At 47.4% G+C, this 25,400-nt stretch overlaps 2 protein-coding genes across 2 annotated transcripts in view; both read right to left on the bottom strand.

Annotated features, from left to right (window-relative positions):
* Positions 1-14,319: 14,319 nt before the first annotated feature.
* On the bottom strand, positions 14,320-14,745 carry LOC138350039 (dynein heavy chain-like). Its single transcript, XM_069300319.1, has one exon. It carries the CDS (start codon positions 14,743-14,745, stop codon positions 14,320-14,322), a length of 426 nt encoding a protein of 141 aa, XP_069156420.1.
* A 1,797-nt stretch (positions 14,746-16,542) lies between these two features.
* The window catches only part of LOC138350038 (perilipin-4-like), a 34,632-nt gene continuing 25,774 nt past the window's right edge, over positions 16,543-25,400 (bottom strand). The window contains exons 2-5 of the mRNA XM_069300318.1: positions 20,800-20,916; positions 19,525-20,329; positions 18,293-19,490; positions 16,543-18,172 (exon numbers count right to left, since the gene is read on the bottom strand). Coding sequence (XP_069156419.1) covers positions 16,543-18,172; positions 18,293-19,490; positions 19,525-20,329; positions 20,800-20,916 — 3,750 coding nt within the window. The remainder of the gene's footprint in view (positions 18,173-18,292; positions 19,491-19,524; positions 20,330-20,799; positions 20,917-25,400) is intronic.

Here is a 25,400-nt window from a genome sequence, read left to right as displayed (position 1 = left end):
TCATCATCGGTATAGCATGTCTAGTGTGAAAAGTTCTTGTTATCCAACCTGTCATTTTTCTTGCAGTTGTGACGGCTACTTTATTGTGTTCTTTAAAGGTAAGGTCTTCCGACATGAGTACACCCAGATCCTTTACATTGCCCTTTTCGTTCTATGTTATGATTTGCCTGAGTTTTGTACGTGGTTTCCGTTTTTATATTTTCATTTTTTCCGTAGCGCATGATCTGGAACTTATCTTCGTTAAACACCATATTGTTTTCTGTAGCCCATAGAAAGACCTGATCTACATCTGACTGGAGGTTTGCCGTGTCCTCTATGTTGCCTACTCTCATGAAGATCCTAGTGTCATCTGCAAAAGATGATACAGTGCTATAGGTTGTGTTCTTGTCTATGTCCGATATGAGGGTGAGAAAAAGTACTGGAGCAAGCACAGTACCTTGGGGGACTGAGCTCTTCACGGTTGATGGGCTGGATTTTATTTTGTTGACTATTACACATTGGGTTCTGTTGGTCAGGAAATTGTAGATCCATCTGCCTATTTTTTCTGGTAATTCCTTTTGAACGCATTTTGTGTGCAATAACACCATGGTCACACTACTCACCTTTAGGCAGTAGACTCCTTCCTTCGGCAACGTGGCGGTATTGAGATCTTGGCAACAGTACATACATTTCTGATGTATATAACAGTGGCTGAATGATGCACAATACACTGGGAGAGAACATAGCAAAGGCAACGTGGAAAATTTATTTCTAAGGTGGGATGAGAGGAAGGCCTGAAACTGGGTGAAGAGGCAGTGTGAAGGGAGGTTGCGTAAGAGTAACAGAATGAACCACGTGACAGAGGGCGTTGAGTGGTACTCAAGAAGAGGCAGATAACACTGGTACTTCAGCCTGGGACAAAGATAACAAACCATATCGGAGGAGGTACTGGGACATCCCTAACTCGATTTACATCAAACTAAGTGCGTTTATTCCTTTGTATCGTAAAGTGTCTTAACAGTTTTGTTATATCTTGCCTTGTATCAGCTTTTGTGAGCAATTTGTCAATATAAGGCATCCTCGTCCGGGGTGTTAGGGGATATAAGATATTCCGCTCGGGTTATAAAGTATCCTCTTTTGGGTTATAAGATATCCCGCTCGGGTTATAAGGTATACCACTCACAATAAAAGGTATCCTGAAGATACTGTTCTTAAATGAATCCCTCCATTTTGTACCCGCAAGATAAAGTAAGATTTTAAGGTTGACAAATAATCATCTTGTTTGAGGAGCTGTTCACTTGAGACAGTTAAGCAAGTCCCAGCTGTGTCTGGGTACAAGTGACAGGATGAACAACCCAGCGGGCTTTCTTCCTATTGGGGAGTGTTGTTCATGCTGCTATGGTGGCGTGTCCACTCACAGGATGGATGGCACTGCCCAATACTGTCACTATGGCGGTGTGTCCACTCACAGGATGGGTGACACTGCCCAATACTGTCACTATGGCGGTGTGTCCACTCACAGGATGGGTGGCGCTGCCCAATAAACTCGCCCCTCGGGGCAAATTTGAAAAAAACTAATGAAATTGACTCAATTCTTTCATAGTCAAAGATGCACTGCTCTAGAATGTGTCCCTGTCTTTGTCCACACACTTTATACTTTAATGGATCCAGATCCCTATGCAAGCCGAACTGCCAGAGAGATATTTGTAGCCAAGTCGTATGCGAGCTGTGACAACATCTGTTAGTCTGCTGACTTTGTTACTTGCTCCATACAAAGTGTTTGACACATCTCATTGTGATAAACAATGGATCTGCTAGTTCATGTTTGTACTATATTATGCTCTTCAAATTACTTCAAGAGTTCTTGTCTAATAACACTTTTTAGGATTCTATTTGAAATTTATAGAGTGCGTTTAACATTTTCTTGACGTACTACAAACTTAGCAAGGTCATCAACATTATCAAGTGTATTATATATATATATATATATATATATATATATATATATATATATATATATATATATATATATATATATATATATATATATATATATATATATATATATATATATATAATATATATATATATATAATATATATATATAATATATATATATATATATATATTGTATATATATATATATATATAATATATATATAATATATATATATATATATATATATATATATATATATTATATATATAATATATATATATATATATATATATATATATATATATATATATATATATATATATATACAAACAAGCCTGAATGGTCCCCAGGCATACATGCAACTGAAAACTCACACTCCAGAAGTGACTCGAACCCATACTGCCAGGAGCCCTTTGCAACTGGTCTACAGGACACCTAATCCACTCGACCATAGCCTCGGTTCGGTAGCTCGGCTACCATCAGCTTTTGTCCGGTCGTGGAGGAAGACAGTATGAGACTACAAGATGACCTAGACTGACTGCATGAATAGTTCAACAAATGGCTGCTAAAGTTCAACCCGAGTAAATGCAAAGTAATGAAACTAGGCAGTGGAAACAGGAGGCCAAACACAGGATACAGATTGGGAGATTAAGTCCTTCATGAATCGGACAGGGAGAAAGATCTAGGAGTTGATACCACACCAACCCTGTCTCCTGAAGCACACATCAAAAGAATAACATCTGCGGCGTATGCGAGGCTGGCTAACATTAGAACTACCTTCAGGAACCTCATACACTCAACTGCCTGAGTGTATAGTCACATATATATGTATACCACATATATAAGACCAATCCTGGAGTATGCGGCCCCAGCATGGAGCCCGTACCTGGTCAAGCACAAGGCGAAGCTTGAAAAAGTTCAAAGATATGCCACTAGGCTAGTCCCAGAACTAAGAGGCATCAATTACGAAGAAAGGCTGCGAGAAATGCACCTCACGACACTAGAAGACAGAAGAGTAAGTGGAGACATGATCACTACCTACAAAATTCTCAGAGGAATTGACAGGGTAGATAAAGATAAACTGTTTAACACGGGTGGTATGCGAACAAGGGGACACAGGTGGAAACTTAGTACCCAAATGAGCCACAGGGACGTTAGAAAGAACTTTTTCAGTGTCAGAGAAGTTAACAGATAGAATGCATTAGGATGTGGTGGAGGCTGACTCCGTACACAGTTTTAAATGTAGATATGATAGAGCCCAGAAGGCTCAGGAATCTGTACATCAGTTGATTGACAGTTAAGAGGCGGGACCAAAGAGCCAGAGCTCAACCCCCGCAAGCACAATTAGATGAGTACAATTAGGTGATTACACACACACAGTTGATGTTATGAACCTGATTCTCTGTCCATTGGTACAATTGTGACTGTGGAGCCCTGGGGCGAGATTCACGAAGGTACTTACGAATGTTTTCCTTCTTAGCGCCATCGTGGCGGCTACGTCGGTATTCAGGTAGCCACACTAAAAAGAAAAACCTTCGTAAGTTTGGTCCGTCATCTAAGTGTACTGTCGACCACTCGTAGCTTTACGTAAACTGGATATAACTCAATTTTTCTCTACTACATAACACTGAGATCGATTTTAAGATTTTTAAACGTAAACAAAAGATTATAACTGGTGAATCTCGTCAAGAGGAGTCCTTCGTGTTAGTTATATATGCATTCTCTGCTTGAAACTTGAAGTAAATATGTCTTTTATGATATTAGAACTAGTTTTATAATAGCAAGACATTATACCAGTAGTTATTAAGTAAATAAACACTGGTGAACATGAAATATGAGAGAAGGTGATTAGCCCTGCCTGATGGGATCATTTACTGTCACCAAATGCTCCTGTTCACCTAGTAGTAAGGGTGTACCTTAGCTATACATACCCATTTCTAATTTATTTAGTTTGGTTTTATTTTGAAATTAAATCTGGGTGAGACATAAAATAAAAATATGCTGCACAAATGATGTTAGGTAAGGAGAAGGGTAAAAATGTCAAAAACTTTATTCATTGAATACTTAAAGCTATAATTGTGACTATATGGACTATTAAGAAAGAGAGAGGGAAGTAGGGGTCCAAGACCTCTTCCTGTTACACAACTTGGGTGTGGAACAAGTAATTATCAAAAGAAGGCACCATGCCGGGAAGGCTATGTAGCAGTAAGGCAGTGAGGTGAGGCAGCTACTTATTTGAGAAATGCTTATTTTATTTACCTTATAAGCTGAGGCAGCTTATTTTATTTGAGGAATACTCAGCTGATTCCTCTACATTTAGCATGGAACAAATTTGTGTCAAAGACCTCTTCCTGTTACACAATTTGGCTGTGTAACCAAACAAGAAGTGCTCTACAAATCAAGGACCCAGAATGTGGAATGACCTCCCGAATCATGTCAAAGGCTGTACCTCTTTCAACCAGTTTAAGAGTAAAACCAAGTTATGTTATGTAGGCATCCATCAGTCTCAGGAGACTATGGAGTTGCGCTCTGGTTGTCGGTCTGGAGTGGCCTCACCAGGGCGCAAAGCCAGGGTAGGTTGATACGGGGGAGAAGCTGTTACCCAGGCAGCAGGTCCCCCCTCTGTCCATGGAGGACAGAAGAAAATGTATATATGCTGGTTAGCATTGTAAATGTGTGGCCACGTCTGTGGTAGAAAAAAAAAAAAAGTTTCGGGGTTGACCCCGAAGGTGGTGAAGAAGGACACAAGGACCTCCAATCCCGGAGACCGCCGTGGTCGGGGCCGGAGAAGAACCACCCCATCAAGGGTATGAACGACCCCAGCCTCCTGAAGCAGAGCCTGAGGGGCCGCACGACCCTCGGGAGGTGGACGGCCCGGTCCCGCACCTACGGGTTCCAGACAAGGATCGTCACAGCCCCTTTTCACCTGAGGCCGGCCTCCTTCAAGACCAAGTAGAAGGATGAATGATAATTATTAAATATAACAATTATTATTATGATAATTATTATAATAATAATTGAAAATATTTAATAATTATCACTCTTCCTTCTACTTGGTCTAATCCAAGTACTACCTAATTAACTCCATGTAACCTACCTTACCCCCTAAATGTCAACCCATGTCTTGCTATTTTTTAAACAATGCTGTTTGTTCACCAACGTGTACAATTGCTGATTTCTGCTATGTTACCCCTCTTTATTTTACTTTTTATTCCTTCTTTCAACACAATTTATACCTAATCCCGATTACTATTAAGTTTTAGTCTAAGTGTTTTTCCCCACACACCTTACCCGAAATGCTATGAGTATTAGTGGCTTTAGGTAATGTATGTACTAGCTCTGTCTATAAATCCAACATAATGTTTGTAAATAAATTGTATGTACTTTTCCAGAATCAAATTTATTTATTATAATTTATTTATTAATCAGTAAGCATTAAATGAAGACACCAAGCTGGGAAGGCTATGTAGAACCATTGTGTGTAACAATAAACCAATTTTTTTTAACAAATAATGCACCTGTATGGTAAAACAAATCCTGTCAGCTGTAAGAATATTGATGCAGTTATTTAAATAAAAAATATAATGAAAGAAATATTACTGGTTTATTTTTATCCTATCTTTATGTACTATACAGTATATCCAAGGAAGTGAAAAATTGAGTCATATTGCACAATTTAATGAATGATTAGCATGGATTAGCAGTTCAAAAGAAATATGACTATTACATATCAACATGAGATCTTAATGATCCATGGTTAACATGATTTTATAAGGATAGTACAGTATTTGTAATAATGCTAACTTTAATTTAAAATCTTTATTACTGATTTTTTTTATTAAGAAGCTTAGGTATACACAGCAATGTGCTGCTACCTAATTCTATATGGAATATTACACAGTGTAGATAAAAAACTAGCTATAAGTTTATCTAATTCTCCCATCTCACAGGATGGTTAGACATACATGGAATCAAAGTAGAAAATACCAACCTCAATACAAAAAACAAATCAAGTCTCACTAAACAGCTCTTCACAATTTTCATAAGAGGTAAGCACTGAATCATGGAAACATTATATTATAATTACTCTTACCAATTTCTACAAGACTCCTCTCAAACAATGTATTTTTTAACATGTTTAGGTATACACAGCAATGTGCTGCTTCCCTATTCTGTATAAAGGACCACACAGTGTAGATCAAAAACCAGCTACAAGCTCATCCAACATCCTCACCTCACAGGATGGCCAGTCATACATGGAATCAGGAGAGAACAAAATACTTAAGGCGGATCTATTAGCCTCCACTGGCAAAATCTGGGTGCAGCACAAGAATATCTTCCAATATTCCTGAGTGTATGAAGCAATTGCAGAGCTCAAAGTACCTCATACCATTTGGTATGAAGTCACTGATAACAGGGCAATCACAGATATAGTGTTGGAGAGTATGTTCTCTTAAGTAGGACTGAAAATAGATGTTTTTTCCACCAAGAGGGTTATAAACCCATGGAACTGCCTACCCGCTGAAGCTGTAAATGCCAAATTCCAGCTAAAAAATATCATTAAGACAATTGGCGGGCCCTTTAACAAGCCGCCGGCTTTCTGTCCTCTTCGAGGTCACTAGATAGTGGCCCTTGGGTAAATTCAGTAAATATATACAATAATTGTCAGCGCATCTTCCGAGCAACAAGGACAGCTACACAGTATCTCTTAGAATTACGTAGGTAAACAACAGATGTAACATATTTGTTTACTACAATGTCGGTGCTGGCTGTAGAAGTTGAAAACACATTGTTTTACTTCGAAATATACTAATTTTATAAGAAAATTCGACGTAAATAGGAGGCAGTAGAGCTCCGATAAGCCAGCGCTAAATCTTCAATATGAAGAATGTTGCTGCTCTCTGATTGGCCAAACGAAACACAGTAGTGACCTCTATTGGCACGCAGGTGAACCAGAGCCAGAACCCAAATATCTTCCTAAGTGGACCTACGTGAATTGCACCTAAGCATCTTCTTAGGGCATACTTAGGCACCTTCGTAGCAAACCTACTTTCGAAGAAATACATGGCGCTTCGTGAATCTAGGTCCTGGGGTAGTGCTCACTATACCCTTCTGGTGTGCAGGTGCCTTTAGCTCCTGCAGCGCCATTTGCATATGAGAATTTAACGGAGCTTGTTGGTGGGTTTTGGTGTTTTCTCGATGTTGTTTCTGTAGTTTAGTTTTATGTGGGTTTACATCTTCCTGTTCCTGCTGCCGGTATGTTCTTGGTGCGGGGTTTACGTTGTTGGGGTATTTTGCAAATACAGAAGTGTATTTTATATTTACAAAATCCGTTATTCCGTATTTGCAAATTCCTTCTAATTTAGTAGAGGAGCATAATGCAGATTAGACAACTCCGCAGTCTTTTGTGAATGGAAGGCGTGACTATGTGGAATCCTTTTCTTATTTTGACTCAAGTAATGTGGAACTGTGTGTTTACCTTAATATTTTTCATTATCCTCCAATGTGCTTACTGTAGGTGCAGCCTGGACATGACTGTAAAGCTGCCGTCCAGTTGGGTGGGTGTGGAGCACATGACTGTAAAGCTGCCGCCCAGTTGGGTGGGTGTGGAGCACATGACTGTAAAGCTGCCGCCCAGTTGGGTGGGTGTGGAGCACATGACTGTAAAGCTGCCGCCCAGTTGGGTGGGTGTGGAGCACATGACTGTAAAGCTGCCGCCCAGTTGGGTGGGTGTGGAGCACATGACTGTAAAGCTGCCGCCCAGTTGGGTGGGTGTGGAGCACATGACTGTAAAGCTGTCGCCCAGTTGGGTGGGTGTGGAGCACATGACAAGACAAGCTCCACTGAACAAGACAAGTTGTCAAGCACAAGACAAGCTCTGACCGAACAGTCTTTATCAGCGGGACAAACCAGAGACTTGTCCCGCTGATAATGACTGTTCGGTCGGTGGTGTATTGACGTGAAAGAGAAGAAAGAGGTGGTGCACTTTGCGAAGTGTACGATCGAATTTTGGGAGTTTTTTGAGATCCTCCACACGAGAGAAAAAGAGTAAAATATTCTCCCTTTCTTGACCAAGGTCGATGGGTGTAATGCCGGCGCCTTCCTTTATGATCTTCAAGATGTCGCTTTTTGTGAAAGCATGGCCGTCCATGGGGCGAGTTATTTATTATTATTAACATCTTTAATGACAAAATTAATTACAATTTTGCCTAGCCTGAGGATTTCGATTAAGTCTTATTAAAGTGAGGATAATGCTGGTATTCACTGTCACGCAGGACAGAGGGTCATACACAAGACAATAGGTCTAAACTGTAGGCTGAAGCACATATATATCATGGTTACAATCAATGTTTTAATGTATGGATATGTGAAAACAACTTTCTATTGTGCACTGCCACACAAGGGCAGGGATGGGTTCATAAGTAATGCAGCTTAGAAGTAATATAAATAAAATAAGCAAATTTTGGATAAATTGTTAGGATGTCGTCCAGAACACCTGAGTCAATAAAATAGTTACACAGTTGGTGGTACAAGAGGCCAGGAGGTCTAAAGTCCTTTACGGTTTCACATTCAACAATATAGTGTTCTAGTGAATGCATTAAAGGTTTATCACAGTTTACAATCTGAGTATTCTGGTAGTGGCTCAGCCTCACCAACCTGCCAGATGTGTCTATAGCCACGGCGAATTCGCGCAATGACTACATCACATTGCCTGGTTCGGTTACTGTGCTGACCATACAAATACCTATTATTACAAAACTTGTCATAACTTTTAATACGGCAGCTTTCAGGTCTCTGGACATTTCTTAGTTTTTCTAAATCTGAATTAATTTCTTTAATTTGTATGTTTCTAATAACTGCATTAGATAGTCCAAAGTCATAATCAATGTTTTCTTTCCAGCAAGCCTCATTGGCCAATTAATCTACAAAGTCATGTTTTCCAACTCCAACATGATTGATTGATTGATAAAGATTAAGCCACCCAAAAGGTGGCACGGGCATGAATAGCCCGTAAGTGGTGGCCCTTTTGAGCCATTACCAGTATCAAGAGCTGATACTGGAGATCTGTGGAGGTGCGACTGCACCCTGCGTGACGGGAGATGTCTCCCGTGCTCCAACAAGGGATCCACGCAAATTTTATATTAAGTAAGGCAAGAGAGAGGTGAGGAGGAGGAAAGTCCTAGAGGAAGGTAAGGGCAAGGCGAAGGATACGGATGGGATGGGTGTAAGAATGGGGTCATAATGGGTATAAAAATGGGAACTTAAGAATAACAGGATTACGAGCTATTCATGCCCGTGCCACCTCTTGGATGGCTTAATTTTCATCAATCAATAAGAAGGGAAAGAAAAAGAAATAGAAAAAAGGGGGGTTTTGCTTATGTTAAGTCACGTTTATTAGAAAGGTTAGAGCATATGAGTAAGTACTGTGAAGCGGAACAGTCAACAGCAACGAAGCCAGGGGAAGTATCAGGGGAAAGCGCCAAGCCATTTCGACCATATAGCACTTGGAAGGGGTTAGGTTAAGGATTTGGGATGGGACTGAGGGGGGGGGGGGGGAGGAATGGTGCCCAATCACCTGGATGGTCGGGGATTGAACGCCGACCTGCATGAAGCGAGACCGTAGCTCTACTGTCCAGTCGAAGTGGTTGAACAAAGCCTTTGTTATATCATGCTCTTTGTATTATTTTTATTTCTACTTTTATTCTTACGTTCCCATTTTTATACACAGTTTGATCCCCCCTTCTTCAAACAACAACAATCTCCCTCCCATCACACTCGACTTGAAAATGGTCCAGGATGGACCGAAACGTCGTCTCCCCATCTTCTGGTGTGTGGTTTAAGTCTTCATATTTTCAGCCACGTTATTGTGACTCGTCGTCTGCCTATAACGAATATGTCATCGACATAACGGCAGTATTCAATTGGTTTTTGCTTTCTACTGAAGACTATCTTCGATGGTTCCCAGGTAAAAATTCGCAAATAACACTCCAAAGGGGGAGCTCATTGCTACTCTGTCTTTCTGTAGATACATGTCCCCTTGCAGACTGATGAAAGGGGTTTCCTTAGTACATGCTTCGAGAAGACTCTTCAAGTGTGGCTCGGGTATGTCTAATTTGGGGGTGCTCTCGTCTCTGTATACTAAGAAATCTGCTGATGATTTAGTGATGACACTACATTTCAACGAATCACGAGGAATCTTGTCGAAGACCTTAAACGCAAAGTGAACAAAACTATTGCCGCAATCAATGCAGAGAGAGGTGGTGTTCACTTCGCTAATCTATAGCACTATAGGACGGGCTATAGTGAGCCCGTAACCAATGGTGAGGATGTTTGTGCTCTTTTAATCCTACACAACATACATCTAAGTGAAATTTTGTGACCTTGTAACTTAAATTAGTTTTGCTGCGGCCTTTAAACTTAAAGTTAGCCTAGTTGTTAGTCTTGCAGCATTAAAAGCCGCAATAGTTCAACCCCCTGGTTACAAAAAATATTAAAAGGCCAAACAAAATACGCTCGATGGCCGCACGCGGCTTTAAAGGCCGCACGCGGCATTAAAGGCCGCACTTGCCCACCTCTGGGCTTGGATATAATTATTTTGATTATACGCTTAAATAGCTCCCGATGTAAACTTACATATACGGACACCCACAACATATACAGACACCCACAAATATAGAATTATGTACGTTGCTCTATAGTACTGAAATATGACTCAGGTAATATGAACCATACCTTGTGGTCAGGTCACCATCCCATGACACTACCGGGGTCTCAGGTCGGACAAGAGGCACGAGGCTACTGATCTATCTACCATTGTCCGTGGTCACTGTATCAGTGTCTCGCTCAGTGGACTGAGATAGGCGGGCGATGTTTAGCAGGACCTGTCAGGGTTACTAATACCACCCTTCACGGGGGCATGATTTATATTTCAAGTTGAGGTTGTTGTTGTTGCTTTTAGATTCAGTTACTCGGAACAAAAGTTCCAAGTAGCACGGGGCTAAGGTGAGCCCATAGTGGACTTACCTGACACAGGAGTTGGGCTATGGTGAGCCCATAGTGAACTTTCATGGCACAGGAGCGGGCTATGGTGAGCCCGTAGTGGACTTACCAGGCACAGGAGCGGGCTATGGTGAGCCCGTATTGAACTTACCTGACGCAGGAGCTGGGTTATGGTGAGCCCGTAGTGGACTTACCTGACACCGGAGCTGGGCTATGGTGAGCCCGTAGTGGACTTACCTGGCACAGGAACTGGGCTATGGTGAGCCCGTAGTGGACTTACCTGACACAGGAGCGGGCTATGGTGAGCCCGTAGTGGGCTTATCGGGCTATGGTGAGCCCGTAGTGGACTTACCAGGCACAGGAGCGGGCTATGGTGAGCCCGTAGTGGATTTACCAGGCACAGGAGCGGGCTATGGTGAGCTCGTAGTGGACTTACCGGGCTATGGTGAGCCCGTAGTGGACTTACCGGGCACAGGAGCGGGCTATGGTGAGCCCGTAGTGGACTTACCGGGCACAGGAGCGGGCTATGGTGAGCCCGTAGTGGACTTACCGGGCACAGGAGCGGGCTATGGTGAGCCCGTAGTGGACTTACCTGGCACAGGAGCGGGCTATGGTGAGCCCGTAGTGGACTTACCTGGCACAGGAGCGGGCTATGGTGAGTCCGTAGTGGACTTACCTGGCACAGGAGCGGAGTTGTAACCTAATATTACACTTACGGGGTCCGCTTATTTGTGCGGGAGACAGTTGTAGTGCGGCATAGACAAATAAATCTTCAACATCCGGCTCTGTCAGTGTTTCCCATCTTAACCTCGAATGCCAAGGTCTTCGTCGAAGTTGAAGTGACAATGGATATCATTTCGCGTCTTTGTAGTGGATCGAGCCCAGAATGCTACCATTCAGGGGTATAGAATCAAGAGTCAATAGCTACAATATTAGGATATACTGATAAGACGCAGAGTTAAACTCTATCCCCAATTCACTCAATTTTTTTGTATAGCTCCAAATAAAGCTGTCCATGAAATGCTTACCAGAGAACATATTACTTCAACCTTACAATTTGATGAACGGGGAAAAGAATGGTTTGTGAAGTTTGCATAGTCATTTCTGGTCATAGACAATCTTTTTCCTAGTGGACGAACACTGTCACCTGTCACTGGCGGTGATTAACCAGACCCCTTAGCGACGTGAGAGAGTGGTGGGCGGTGATTACCAGAGGCTTGGTGTGCGTGTGGCTGGGTGGCTGGCCCAGGTCGGGACTACCACCCCAACGCCCCTAACACATCTCTGGCATACTGTATTGGTTAAATTATCCATCTGAACCTCCCTCACATTCTTATTCCTCCTTCATGAATATACAGCCATCGCCTTATATGTATCTACGGACATGTCCTTAGTATTTAAATTTTGTCCCGAGGGGAGTTTATTGGGCAGCGTCACTAATCGTGTGAGAGAACACACCGCCGGAGCAGCATGTACAACACCAGTAGGAAGAACACCTGCTGGGTTGTTCATCCTGCGAGAGAACACACCGCCGGAGCAGCAGGTACAACACCACCAGTAGGAAGAACACCTGCTGGGTTGTTCATCCTGCGAGAGAACACACCGCCGGAGCAGCAGGTACAACACCACCAGTAGGAAGAACACCTGCTGGGTTGTTCATCCTGCGAGAGAACACACCGCCGGAGCAGCAGGTACATCACCAGTAGGAAGAACACCTGCTGGGTTGTTCATCCTGCGAGAGAACACACCGCCGGAGCAGCAGGTACAACATCACCAGTAGGAAGAACACCTGCTGGGTTGTTCATCCTGCGAGAGAACACACCGCCGGAGCAGCAGGTACAACATCACCAGTAGGAAGAACACCTGCTGGGTTGTTCATCCTGTCACTTGTACACAAACGCAACTGGGACTTACATAACTGTCAAACGAGGGATTAACATCTTTGTTTCCCATAACCCATATGTCTTCATTTATTTAATCCTTGCAATACTCGCCCCCTTCCTAACTCTCTCACCAGCCCTCCTCTCACCCCTCTCTCTCTCTCACCACCCTTTTCTCTCTCTTACCAGCCTTACTCACTCCCCTCTCTCACCAGCTCTCCTCTCTCTCTCACCAGCCCTCCTCTCTCTCTCACCAGCCCTCCTCTCTCTCTCACCAGCTCTCCTCTTTCTCTCACCAGCCCTCCTCTCACCCCTCTCTCTCTCTCTCACCAGCTCTCCTCTCTCTCTCACCAGCCCTCCTCTCACCCCTCTCTCTCTCTCACTAGCTCTCCTCTCTCTCTCACCAGCCCTCCTCTCTCTCTCACCAGTTCTCCTCTTTCTCTCACCAGCCCTCCTCTCTCTCTCACCAGCTCTCCTCTCTCTCTCACCAGCCCTCCTCTCTCACCAGCTCTCCTCTCTCTCTCACCAGCTCTCCTCTCTCTCTCACCAGCTCTCCTCTCTCTCTCACCAGTTCTCCTCTCTCTCACCAGCTCTCCTCTCTCTCTCACCAGCCCTCCTCTCTCTCTCACCAGTTCTCCTCTTTCTCTCACCAGCCCTCCTCTCTCTCTCACCAGCTCTCCTCTCTCTCACCAGCTCTCCTCTCTCTCTCACCAGCCCTCCTCTCTCTCTCACCAGCTCTCCTCTCTCTCACCAGCTCTCCTCTCTCTTACCAGCCCTCCTCTCTCTCACCAGCTCTCCTCTCTCTCTCACCAGTTCTCCTCTTTCTCTCACCAGCCCTCCTCTCTCTCACCAGCTCTCCTCTCTCTCACCAGCCCTCCTCTCTCTCACCAGCTCTCCTCTCTCTCTCACCAGCCCTCCTCTCTCTCTCACCAGCTCTCCTCTTTCTCTCACCAGCCCTCCTCTCTCTCACCAGCTCTCCTCTCTCTCTCACCAGCTCTCCTCTCTCTCTCACCAGCCCTCCTCTCTCTCTCACCAGCCCTTCCCCTCCCAGCTCTCATCTTTCATTACCTTCACTCACCAGACATGCGTCTCTCCCCTTTTCTCTCACAGCAAGCTTCCTCTCTTCCTTCCCCCATCCCTCCCCTCTCTTTCACCAGCCCGCTTCTCTTTCCCACCCCAGCCCTGTTCTCTCCCCTCCCTTTCTCCCTCTTCCCAGTTCTCTCTCTCTCCTCTCTTCTCGTCCTCCCGCTTCTCTTACCAGCTCTCTTCTCCCTCGCCCCCTCTCATCAGCCTCATTCCCTCGCCCCTGCCACTCTCATTCTCCCCAGCCCTCCTTTCTCGCTTCCCTCCCCTCTCTCCCGCACTACTCTCTCCAGCCCCCCCTCTCCTCTTCTCAATCGACCGCGCCTCTCCCAACCCTCCCCACCTTTCCCTGTCTGCCCCCCCCCCCTTCTCCACGGGCGTTTACATCACCTTCGTAATAGCATTGCTCACTTACCTGTGCGCTAATTAGTATTTTAATTAAGCCAGGGTGGAGCGCTTGTAATATGCTCGGAGATGTACATAATCTGCTCGGATGTACATAATATGCTCGGAGATGTATATAATATGCTCGGGGATGTTCATAATGTGCTCGGGGATGTTCATAATGTGCTCGGAGATGTTCATAATATGCTCGGAGATGTTCATAATATGCTCGGAGATGTTCATAATATGCTCGGAGATGTTCATAATATGCTCGGAGATGTTCATAATATGCTCGGGGATGTTCATAATATGCTCGGAGATGTTCATAATATGCTCGGAGATGTTCATAATATGCTCGGAGATGTTCATAATATGCTCGGAGATGTTCATAATATGCTCGGGGATGTTCATAATATGCTCGGAGATGTTCATAATATGCTCGGAGATGTTCATAATATGCTCGGAGATGTTCATAATCATCCTAGTTACTAGTTTTAATGTTGAATTGTTAATGTGAACTTCATAACAAAATTAATGTGAAACCTTCCTTTTGTTTAGTAGTCACTGACTGGACCACGCCGCCACAGACAGTTGTCACTGACTGGACCACGCCGCCACGGACAGTTGTCACTGACTGGACCACGCCACCACGGACAGTTGTCACTGACTGGACCACGCCACCACGGACAGTTGTCACTGACTGGACCACGCCACCACGGACAGTTGTCACTGACTGGACCACGCCACCACGGACAGTTGTCACTGACTGGACCACGCCGCCACGGACAGTTGTCACTGACTGGACCACGCCACCATGGACAGTTGTCACTGACTGGACCACGCCACCACGGACAGTTGTCACTGACTGGACCACGCCACCACGGACAGTTGTCACTGACTGGACCACGCCGCCACGGACAGTTGTCACTGACTGGACCACGCCGCCACTGACTGGACCACGCCGCCACGGACAGTTGTCAGTGACTGGACCACGCCACCACGGACAGTTGTCACTGACTGGACCACGCCACCACGGACAGTTGTCACTGACTGGACCACGCCACCACGGACAGTTGTCACTGACTGGACCACGCCACCACGGACAGTTGTCACTGACTGGACCACGCCACCACGGACAGTTGTCACTGACTGGACCACGCCGCCACGGACAGTTGTCACTGACTGGACCACGCCACCACGGACAGTTGTCACTGACTGGACCACGCCACCACGGACAGTTGTCACTGACTGGACCACGCCACCACGGACAGTTGTCACTGACTGGACCACGCCGCCACGGACAGTTGTCACTGACTGGACCACGCCGCCACTGACTGGACCACGCCGCCACGGACAGTTGTCACTGACTGGACCACGCCACCACGGACAGTTGTCACTGACTGGACCACGCCGCCACGGACAGTTGCCACTGACTGGACCACGCCGCCACTGACTGGACCACGCCGCCACAGACAGTTGTCACTGACTGGACCACGCCACCACGGACAGTTGTCACTGACTGGACCACGCCGCCACGGACAGTTGTCACTGACTGGACCACGCCGCCACTGACTGGACCACGCCGCCACAGACAGTTGTCACTGACTGGACCACGCCACCACGGACAGTTGTCACTGACTGGACCACGCCGCCACGGACAGTTGTCACTGACTGGACCACGCCGCCACAGACAGTTGTCACTGACTGGACCACGCCGCCACAGACAGTTGTCACTGACTGGACCACGCCGCCACAGACAGTTGTCACTGACTGGACCACGCCACCACGGACAGTTGTCACTGACTGGACCACGCCACCACGAACAGTTGTCACTGACTGGACCACGCCGCCACAGACAGTTGTCACTGACTGGACCACGCCACCACGGACAGTTGTCACTGACTGGACCACGCCACCACGGACAGTTGTCACTGACTGGACCACGCCGCCACGGACAGTTGTCACTGACTGGACCACGCCGCCACAGACAGTTGTCACTGACTGGACCACGCCACCACGGACAGTTGTCACTGACTGGACCACGCCACCACGGACAGTTGTCACTGACTGGACCACGCCGCCACTGACTGGACCACGCCGCCACGGACAGTTGCCACTGACTGGACCACGCCGCCACGGACAGTTGCCACTGACTGGACCACGCCGCCACTGACTGGACCACGCCGCCACGGACAGTTCTCACTGACTGGACCACGCCACTACGGACAGTTGTCACTGACTGGACCACGCCGCCACGGACAGTTGCCACTGACTGGATCACGCCGCCACTGACTGGACCACGCCGCCACGGACAGTTGCCACTGACTGGACCACGCCGCCACGGACAGTTGCCACTGACTGGACCACGCCGCCACGGACAGTTGCCACTGACTGGACCACGCCGCCACGGACAGTTGTCACTGACTGGACCACGCCGCCACGGACAGTTGTCACTGACTGGACCACTCCGCCACAGACAGTTGTCACTGACTGGACCACGCCGCCACGGACAGTTGTCACTGACTGGACCACGCCGCCACAGACAGTTGTCACTGACTGGACCACGCCACCACGGACAGTTGTCACTGACTGGACCACGCCGCCACTGACTGGACCACGCCGCCACGGACAGTTGCCACTGACTGGACCACGCCGCCACGGACAGTTGCCACTGACTGGACCATGCCGCCACGGACAGTTCTCACTGACTGGACCACGCCACCACGGACAGTTGTCACTGACTGGACCACGCCGCCACGGACAGTTGCCACTGACTGGATCACGCCGCCACTGACTGGACCACGCCGCCACGGACAGTTGCCACTGACTGGACCACGCCGCCACGGACAGTTGCCACTGACTGGACCACGCCGCCACTGACTGGACCACGCCGCCACGGACAGTTGCCACTGACTGGACCACGCCGCCACGGACAGTTGTCACTGACTGGACCACGCCGCCGCGGACAGTTGTCACTGACTGGACCACTCCGCCACAGACAGTTGTCACTGACTGGACCACGCCGCCACGGACAGTTGTCACTGACTGGACCACGCCGCCACGGACAGTTGCCACTGACTGGACCACGCCGCCACGGACAGTTGTCACTGACTGGACCACGCCGCCACGGACAGTTGTCACTGACTGGACCACGCCGCCACGGACAGGACCACGCCGCCACGGACTGGACCACGCCGCAACGGACTGGACCACGCCGCCACGGACAGTTGCCACTGAACCACGCCGCCACTGACTGGACCACGCCGCCACGGACAGTTGCCACTGACTGAACCACGCCGCCACTGACTGGACCACGCCGCCACGGACAGTTGTCACTGACTGGACCACGCCGCCACGGACAGTTGCCACTGACTGGACCACGCCGCCACGGACAGTTGTCACTGACTGGACCACGCCGCCACAGACAGTTGTCACTGACTGGACCACGCCGCCACAGACAGTTGTCACTGACTGGACCACGCCGCCACAGACAGTTGTCACTGACTGGACCACGCCACCACGGACAGTTGTCACTGACTGGACCACGCCACCACGAACAGTTGTCACTGACTGGACCACGCCGCCACAGACAGTTGTCACTGACTGGACCACGCCACCACGGACAGTTGTCACTGACTGGACCACGCCACCACGGACAGTTGTCACTGACTGGACCACGCCGCCACGGACAGTTGTCACTGACTGGACCACGCCGCCACAGACAGTTGTCACTGACTGGACCACGCCACCACGGACAGTTGTCACTGACTGGACCACGCCACCACGGACAGTTGTCACTGACTGGACCACGCCGCCACTGACTGGACCACGCCGCCACGGACAGTTGCCACTGACTGGACCACGCCGCCACGGACAGTTGCCACTGACTGGACCACGCCGCCACTGACTGGACCACGCCGCCACGGACAGTTCTCACTGACTGGACCACGCCACTACGGACAGTTGTCACTGACTGGACCACGCCGCCACGGACAGTTGCCACTGACTGGATCACGCCGCCACTGACTGGACCACGCCGCCACGGACAGTTGCCACTGACTGGACCACGCCGCCACGGACAGTTGCCACTGACTGGACCACGCCGCCACGGACAGTTGCCACTGACTGGACCACGCCGCCACGGACAGTTGTCACTGACTGGACCACGCCGCCACGGACAGTTGTCACTGACTGGACCACTCCGCCACAGACAGTTGTCACTGACTGGACCACGCCGCCACGGACAGTTGTCACTGACTGGACCACGCCGCCACAGACAGTTGTCACTGACTGGACCACGCCACCACGGACAGTTGTCACTGACTGGACCACGCCGCCACTGACTGGACCACGCCGCCACGGACAGTTGCCACTGACTGGACCACGCCGCCACGGACAGTTGCCACTGACTGGACCATGCCGCCACGGACAGTTCTCACTGACTGGACCACGCCACCACGGACAGTTGTCACTGACTGGACCACGCCGCCACGGACAGTTGCCACTGACTGGATCACGCCGCCACTGACTGGACCACGCCGCCACGGACAGTTGCCACTGACTGGACCACGCCGCCACGGACAGTTGCCACTGACTGGACCACGCCGCCACTGACTGGACCACGCCGCCACGGACAGTTGCCACTGACTGGACCACGCCGCCACGGACAGTTGTCACTGACTGGACCACGCCGCCGCGGACAGTTGTCACTGACTGGACCACTCCGCCACAGACAGTTGTCACTGACTGGACCACGCCGCCACGGACAGTTGTCACTGACTGGACCACGCCGCCACGGACAGTTGCCACTGACTGGACCACGCCGCCACGGACAGTTGTCACTGACTGGACCACGCCGCCACGGACAGTTGTCACTGACTGGACCACGCCGCCACGGACAGGACCACGCCGCCACGGACTGGACCACGCCGCAACGGACTGGACCACGCCGCCACGGACAGTTGCCACTGAACCACGCCGCCACTGACTGGACCACGCCGCCACGGACAGTTGCCACTGACTGAACCACGCCGCCACTGACTGGACCACGCCGCCACGGACAGTTGTCACTGACTGGACCACGCCGCCACGGACAGTTGCCACTGACTGGACCACGCCGCCACGGACAGTTGTCACTGACTGGACCACGCCGCCACGGACAGTTGTCACTGACTGGACCACGCCGCCACGGACAGTTGCCACTGGCTGGACCACGCCGCCACTGACTGGACCACGCCGCCACGGTCAGTTGCCACTGACTGGACCACGCCGCCACTGACTGGACCACGCCGCCACGGTCAGTTGCCACTGACTGGACCACGCCGCCACGGTCAGTTGCCACTGACTGGACCACGCCGCCACGGACTGGACCACGCCGCCACGGACAGTTGCCACTGACTGAACCACGCCGCCACTGACTGGACCACGCCGCCACTGACTGGACCACGCCGCCACGGACAGTTGTCACTGACTGGACCACGCCGCCACGGACAGTTGCCACTGACTGGACCACGCCGCCACGGACAGTTGCCACTGACTGGACCACGCCGCCACGGACAGTTGCCACTGACTGGACCACGCCGCCACGGACAGTTGTCACTGACTGGACCACGCCGCCACGGACAGTTGTCACTGACTGGACCACGCCGCCACGGACAGTTGCCACTGACTGGACCACGCCGCCACGGACAGTTGTCACTGACTGGACCACGCCGCCACGGACAGTTGCCACTGACTGGACCACGCCGCCACGGACAGTTGCCACTGACTGGACCACGCCGCCACGGACAGTTGCCACTGACTGGACCACGCCGCCACGGACAGTTGCCACTGACTGGACCACGCCGCCACGGACAGTTGCCACTGACTGGACCACGCCGCCACGGACAGTTGTCACTGACTGGACCACGCCGCCACGGACAGTTGTCACTGACTGGACCACGCCGCAACGGACAGTTGCCACTGACTGGACCACGCCGCCACGGACAGTTGTCACTGACTGGACCACGCCGCCACGGACAGTTGCCACTGACTGGACCACGCCGCCACGGACAGTTGCCACTGACTGGACCACGCCGCCACGGACAGTGCTAGTATTAAACACCCTTAACTTACTCCGTGTCGGATTGCCACGGGTGACTTAGATCAACTTATTAGTTTATGTAAGACTTTTTTCATTCATTATTCACAGCAGATATTGTAGTTTAATCCTCAGTTACCTCGTCCATGAAAGCTTTATACGTTTTATAGCTTGCAAGCTTCATGGGACAGAATCTTACTGAAGCGACTATATGAGTCATAAACTCTCATACTCAGCTCAAGTAAAACAGAAACAAGCAACACTTAGTGGGCCCAGAGGCTTAGGGCCCGCACAGGAATATCCCTGCAAAAAAAAAAAAAATCTAATTGCAAATTGTAAGCTTACATTAAGTATCGTTACTTGTGATCAGGAAATGGAGAACTTAACAGGACTAAGAGAATATCATTTGCGACATTAGGCAAGAGTCTTCAGTACAGCCACGATGAAAAACTCACCTTTAATGTGCTAACAATCACGCTGCAGCGAATCCACCACATGGAAATCAATTCCCTGACAACCTCGACACATAACTCGTCTCCTCGGACACGTTGTGTGAAGAGCACGAGCATTTTCTGACAAAAAACTTTATGATACTCAGTCGTCATAAAAAGTGAAGTACTTCAGCACTATAAGTCTCTAAACCACTTGCCTCTGGACCAGTTGCCACGCTGCGCAAATTCTTGTTACAATTCACAGGTAAAGTGTTGTTGTGACCTGACGTAGCTTCTACCCCTACGTCTGTAACTTCGGCTGGCGTGTAGAGTTGTGTAAGGGTATGGTCTCGTGCTTGTAGACCTTCCCCTATCTCTGTCTCTCACCAGCCCTCTTCTCTCTACCTCCTCAGCCCTCTTCTCTCCTCTTTCTCTCTCTCACCAGGTCTTAGTTGTGTAGCTGTCGGTACTCCAAGAAATTGTCACTTATTTCCTCATGTTAGCCCTCCCACAGCAACCCATCCAGTATAGATAGTACTTGTTGTAACTATATAGACCATCATGCATGTATTGACGTAATGGACAACTAGATAATATAATCCCGGAAAAGTAACGCTAAAACCAAACTTAAATATTCCTAGGTCTAGTGTAGCACATGTATGTATTTTATTAGGCTTTTTTTTCTACCACAGACGTGGCCACACATTTACAATGCTAAACAGCATATATACATTTTCTTCTGTCCTCCATGGACAGGGTTAGAGATGTGTTAAACATATAGTTCAAGGGTTTATTGGACAATCAACCACAGAAGGTGATTCGGTGCTTTTAAAATGCTAAGCTAACCTACATACGTAAATACATAGATACACAGATTTACGTATGCCCTACATAAAGTGTTCGATGTGTCATTAATGTGCATTTACAAAGGTGAAATGTAATTCTGATCAGCTTCCATATATACTTTATAAACATACATATACATACACACACACACACATATATACGTACATATACATACATGTATACATACATATATACACACACACACATACATTTGTCTCTTTTTCTCTGACGGGGTAAGATAGCTGATAGAGAAACTAGTGTGCAATTAAGCACTTAATCACTGAAGGTGATGAAGGTGCTTTTACAAGCTCAGGTTATATAGTTACATCACATACATACATTGTATAATTGATACATTACATGGTTAATCTTGGGTACAAGTCCAATATATCATCAAGTGTTCCAGTACTCATATAGTAATTACACAGTTCAGCATACCTTAGCCCAGGAGGGCGAAAGTCAGTCAATATGGGACATTCTACAATATAATGTTCAAGAGAGTGCATGTTTTCTCTTTCACAAAGTTGACACATTGTGTACTCGACATTTGGGTTTTGAGAAAGCTGCCAGATACGTCTATATCCCAGGCGTATTCTGGCCACTATAACATCACAATGCCGGGTTCTTGTTCTATTAGTCCCATATCTGAATGTCTCCTCACGATATCTATCATAATATTTAATGCTACAACTTTCAGGTCTTTGTGAATTTGTTAGGTCGGTGAGATCTTCATTAGATATTTGTTTTAAGTATTCTCTTTGTCACTGCTAATGAAACACCCATATCAATTTCTACCACTGGTTTTCTACAGACTGTCTTTGCAAGCATATCAACAGTGTCATGCCTTGAGATGCCAACATGTGATGGTATCCATAGGAATTAATTTCAAACCTGTTTTCTTTAGCAGCTAAAACATTCATTCGAATATCACTGACTATTTTCTGGGTGTCACTACAATGTGCGTTCAATGCCAGGAGTGCACTCTGCGAGTCACAGTATATAAGTCCACTGCCTTTGTCTTTTAAAAAATCAGTGGCAAGGTATATGCCTGCAAGTTCGGTTTGAGTTATACTTGGCCAGTCATTGACGCGCTTCATTGCTGTATGTACGAGAGAAGATTGTTCAAATATGTTACATGCACATCCGGTACATCGTCCACCTTCTTGTACAGAGCCGTCGGTATAGCACTGATACACATCGTTACCCATACTCTGAGTACTCTCAGTGATGCTTTTCAGTGTTAACTGTTTTAATAATGTAGAGTGCACACTATCTTTCTTGGCGCATTTACAAAATCAACTGATAGATCCCAGTTATCCCATGGAGTAATTGGTTGATTAATCATTAATTGAGTTGGGTACATATTTAATATTTTGATGGAGTTGGCTACCTTGTAGAGCCAAAATACATAATAAGATTTCGTTCTTCTTTCATAGACCTCAGGTGAGTGTAGCATATTAGAAAGTTTAGCTTGAAACTTCATGTGTTGTCTAGATCTACTCAATGCCTTCACGCCGAAACCTGTGCTAATAGACAAAATTCTCTTACTTATGGTAGGTAATTTTAACTCTGCTCTCATATTAACTATTCTCGTGGACTTTGGAGCCCCAAGGATGAGACGCATAGCTTCATTTTGCAAGGTTTCAAGAGATTTCAGCTCTTTGTCAGTATACAGTGTGAGATGTAGAGCATTGTAGTCAATCACAGAGCGTATAAATGATACATAAAACATTCTAGCAAGTCTCACGTTGATTCCATGATTGACACCAACAAGGACCCGCAAGGGCTTTAATCTCTCCCACAGTCTCCTCTTGAGAGAAGAAAGGTATCCAGGGTCGTTAATGGGGACACCAAGGTATCTGTAAGACTCGCAGTTCTCAAGTGCTCGCCCATCTATATGATAATTGGCTGGTGGAATACCACATGGAATGAGGGCACGAGTTTTCTGTTCAGAGATAAGGAGGCCACATTCCTCAGCTCTAGTAGCAAAAGCATCGAGCAGAACTTGCATTCTAGGCTCGGAGGCAGCCTGTAAACATATATCATCAGCATAACAAATGACAGTGTCTTCATTATTAGTTGGAAGATCTTTAATAAGTTTATGCATCAGAACGTTGAACAACAAGGGGCTGAGGACCCCTTCTTGTGGAGTTCCCAGTTCAAAGTGTTTGCTCTCTGTGCTTTTAACACCATTAAACAAAACATATGCTGTTCGATTAGACAAATAGCCCTTTATCCATTTCAGTAATTTTCCTTGTATTCCCAGCTCGGCAAGCTGTTTCAGTTTGATTTCTCTGTTTGCTGTATCAAAAGCTGCTGCTAGGTCGATGAAGACTGTTTGAGGGGAAGCTTCAATATGTGCGAAGTACTCAGCAAAACAGTGTTGTGTACTGAGCCCAGGCATAAATCCAAACAGTTGGGGTGACAGGTGCCCCTGTATACGATACATGAGTCGGTTAAGAACAATGCGTTCAAGCACTTTACAGACACACGATGTTAGAGATATGGGTCTATAATTATCTGAGTGTGGTTTGGAGATGCGAACAATGACACTCTTTGTCCAAGCATCAGGTAATACTCCTTCACGTAAACTCATTCTGTACAACACTAATAGTGGATTACCTGGTACGTGTGAGACTAATCTCAGTAGACTGTAAGTAATACCGTCCTCTCCAGAAGCAGTTGATTTTCCCATCTTTAGTGCATTTTATTAGGTCTCAGATGCGTGCATTAGGCCTAGGAAGGTTAGGTTAGCTTGCGTTAGGTTTAATTAGCAACATAAAAACAAAAGCCTTTAATGGTTTGTTCAAATTCATTTGGAGCCGGTCGGCCGAGTGGACAGCACGCGGGACCTGTGATCCTGTGGTCCCGGGTTCGATCCCGGGCTCCGGCGAGAAACAATGGGCAAATTTTCTTTCTCCCTATGCCCCTGTTACCTCGCAGTAAAATAGGTAACTGGGTTTTAGTCAGCTGTCACGGGCTGCTTCCTTGGGGTGGAGGCCTGGTCGAGGACCGGGCCGCGGTGACACTAAAGCCCTGAAATCATCTCAAGATACAGTCTAATTGTCCATTACGTCAATATATGTACTATGGTCCACATGGTTACTATATGTACTGTGTGAGCAGGAGGATGGGTTGCCTACACTCAGCATGTTCAATGGACCACAAGCATATGTTTACCTTGACTCCTTTCATCTCTAATCTTTCAACAACTTCTGAAACTTCATTTTGAAATCTGATATTTTTCGCTTAACAAGGATATGCACTGTTGACTTGGATATTTTGGCTTTGCTGATCTAATTTAAACATGGTTATTATACGCTAGTGACATAGTGAACCACTGTGACACTGTTACCAGTAGTATGACAGTAACGAGGACATACTGTGACACTGTTACCAGTAGTATGACAGTAACGAGGACATACTGTGACTTAACCACCACTGTCACATCTTCAACAAGCCTACACCGTGAAACCTGGAGTGGTTGATTAATTCTTTCTTTATTGTGTTCCCCATACCCATCTCGTGAGCTCGTGAGGGGTGGTGGAAAGGGTTACAGAGGCATATAATCGGTTCAGGAACTGAACCCCCATAGTTCGTTAGGCTAATCAAGTGACTATCTTTTGACGCTAGTTACTCAATTGTTAATGTTTTAAATACATGTACACATATATACAGTCATTTACACAAATACTTATACAGTACACATTAATAATCTTTTTTATCACAAGTGATTCAACAAGAGGCTCACAACAGTCACTATACAAGGCACTTTACAT

This window comes from Procambarus clarkii, chromosome 43, assembly GCF_040958095.1.
Source record: "Procambarus clarkii isolate CNS0578487 chromosome 43, FALCON_Pclarkii_2.0, whole genome shotgun sequence".
NCBI lineage: Eukaryota > Metazoa > Arthropoda > Malacostraca > Decapoda > Cambaridae > Procambarus > Procambarus clarkii.
This window is presented reverse-complemented; position numbering and strand designations above follow the sequence as displayed.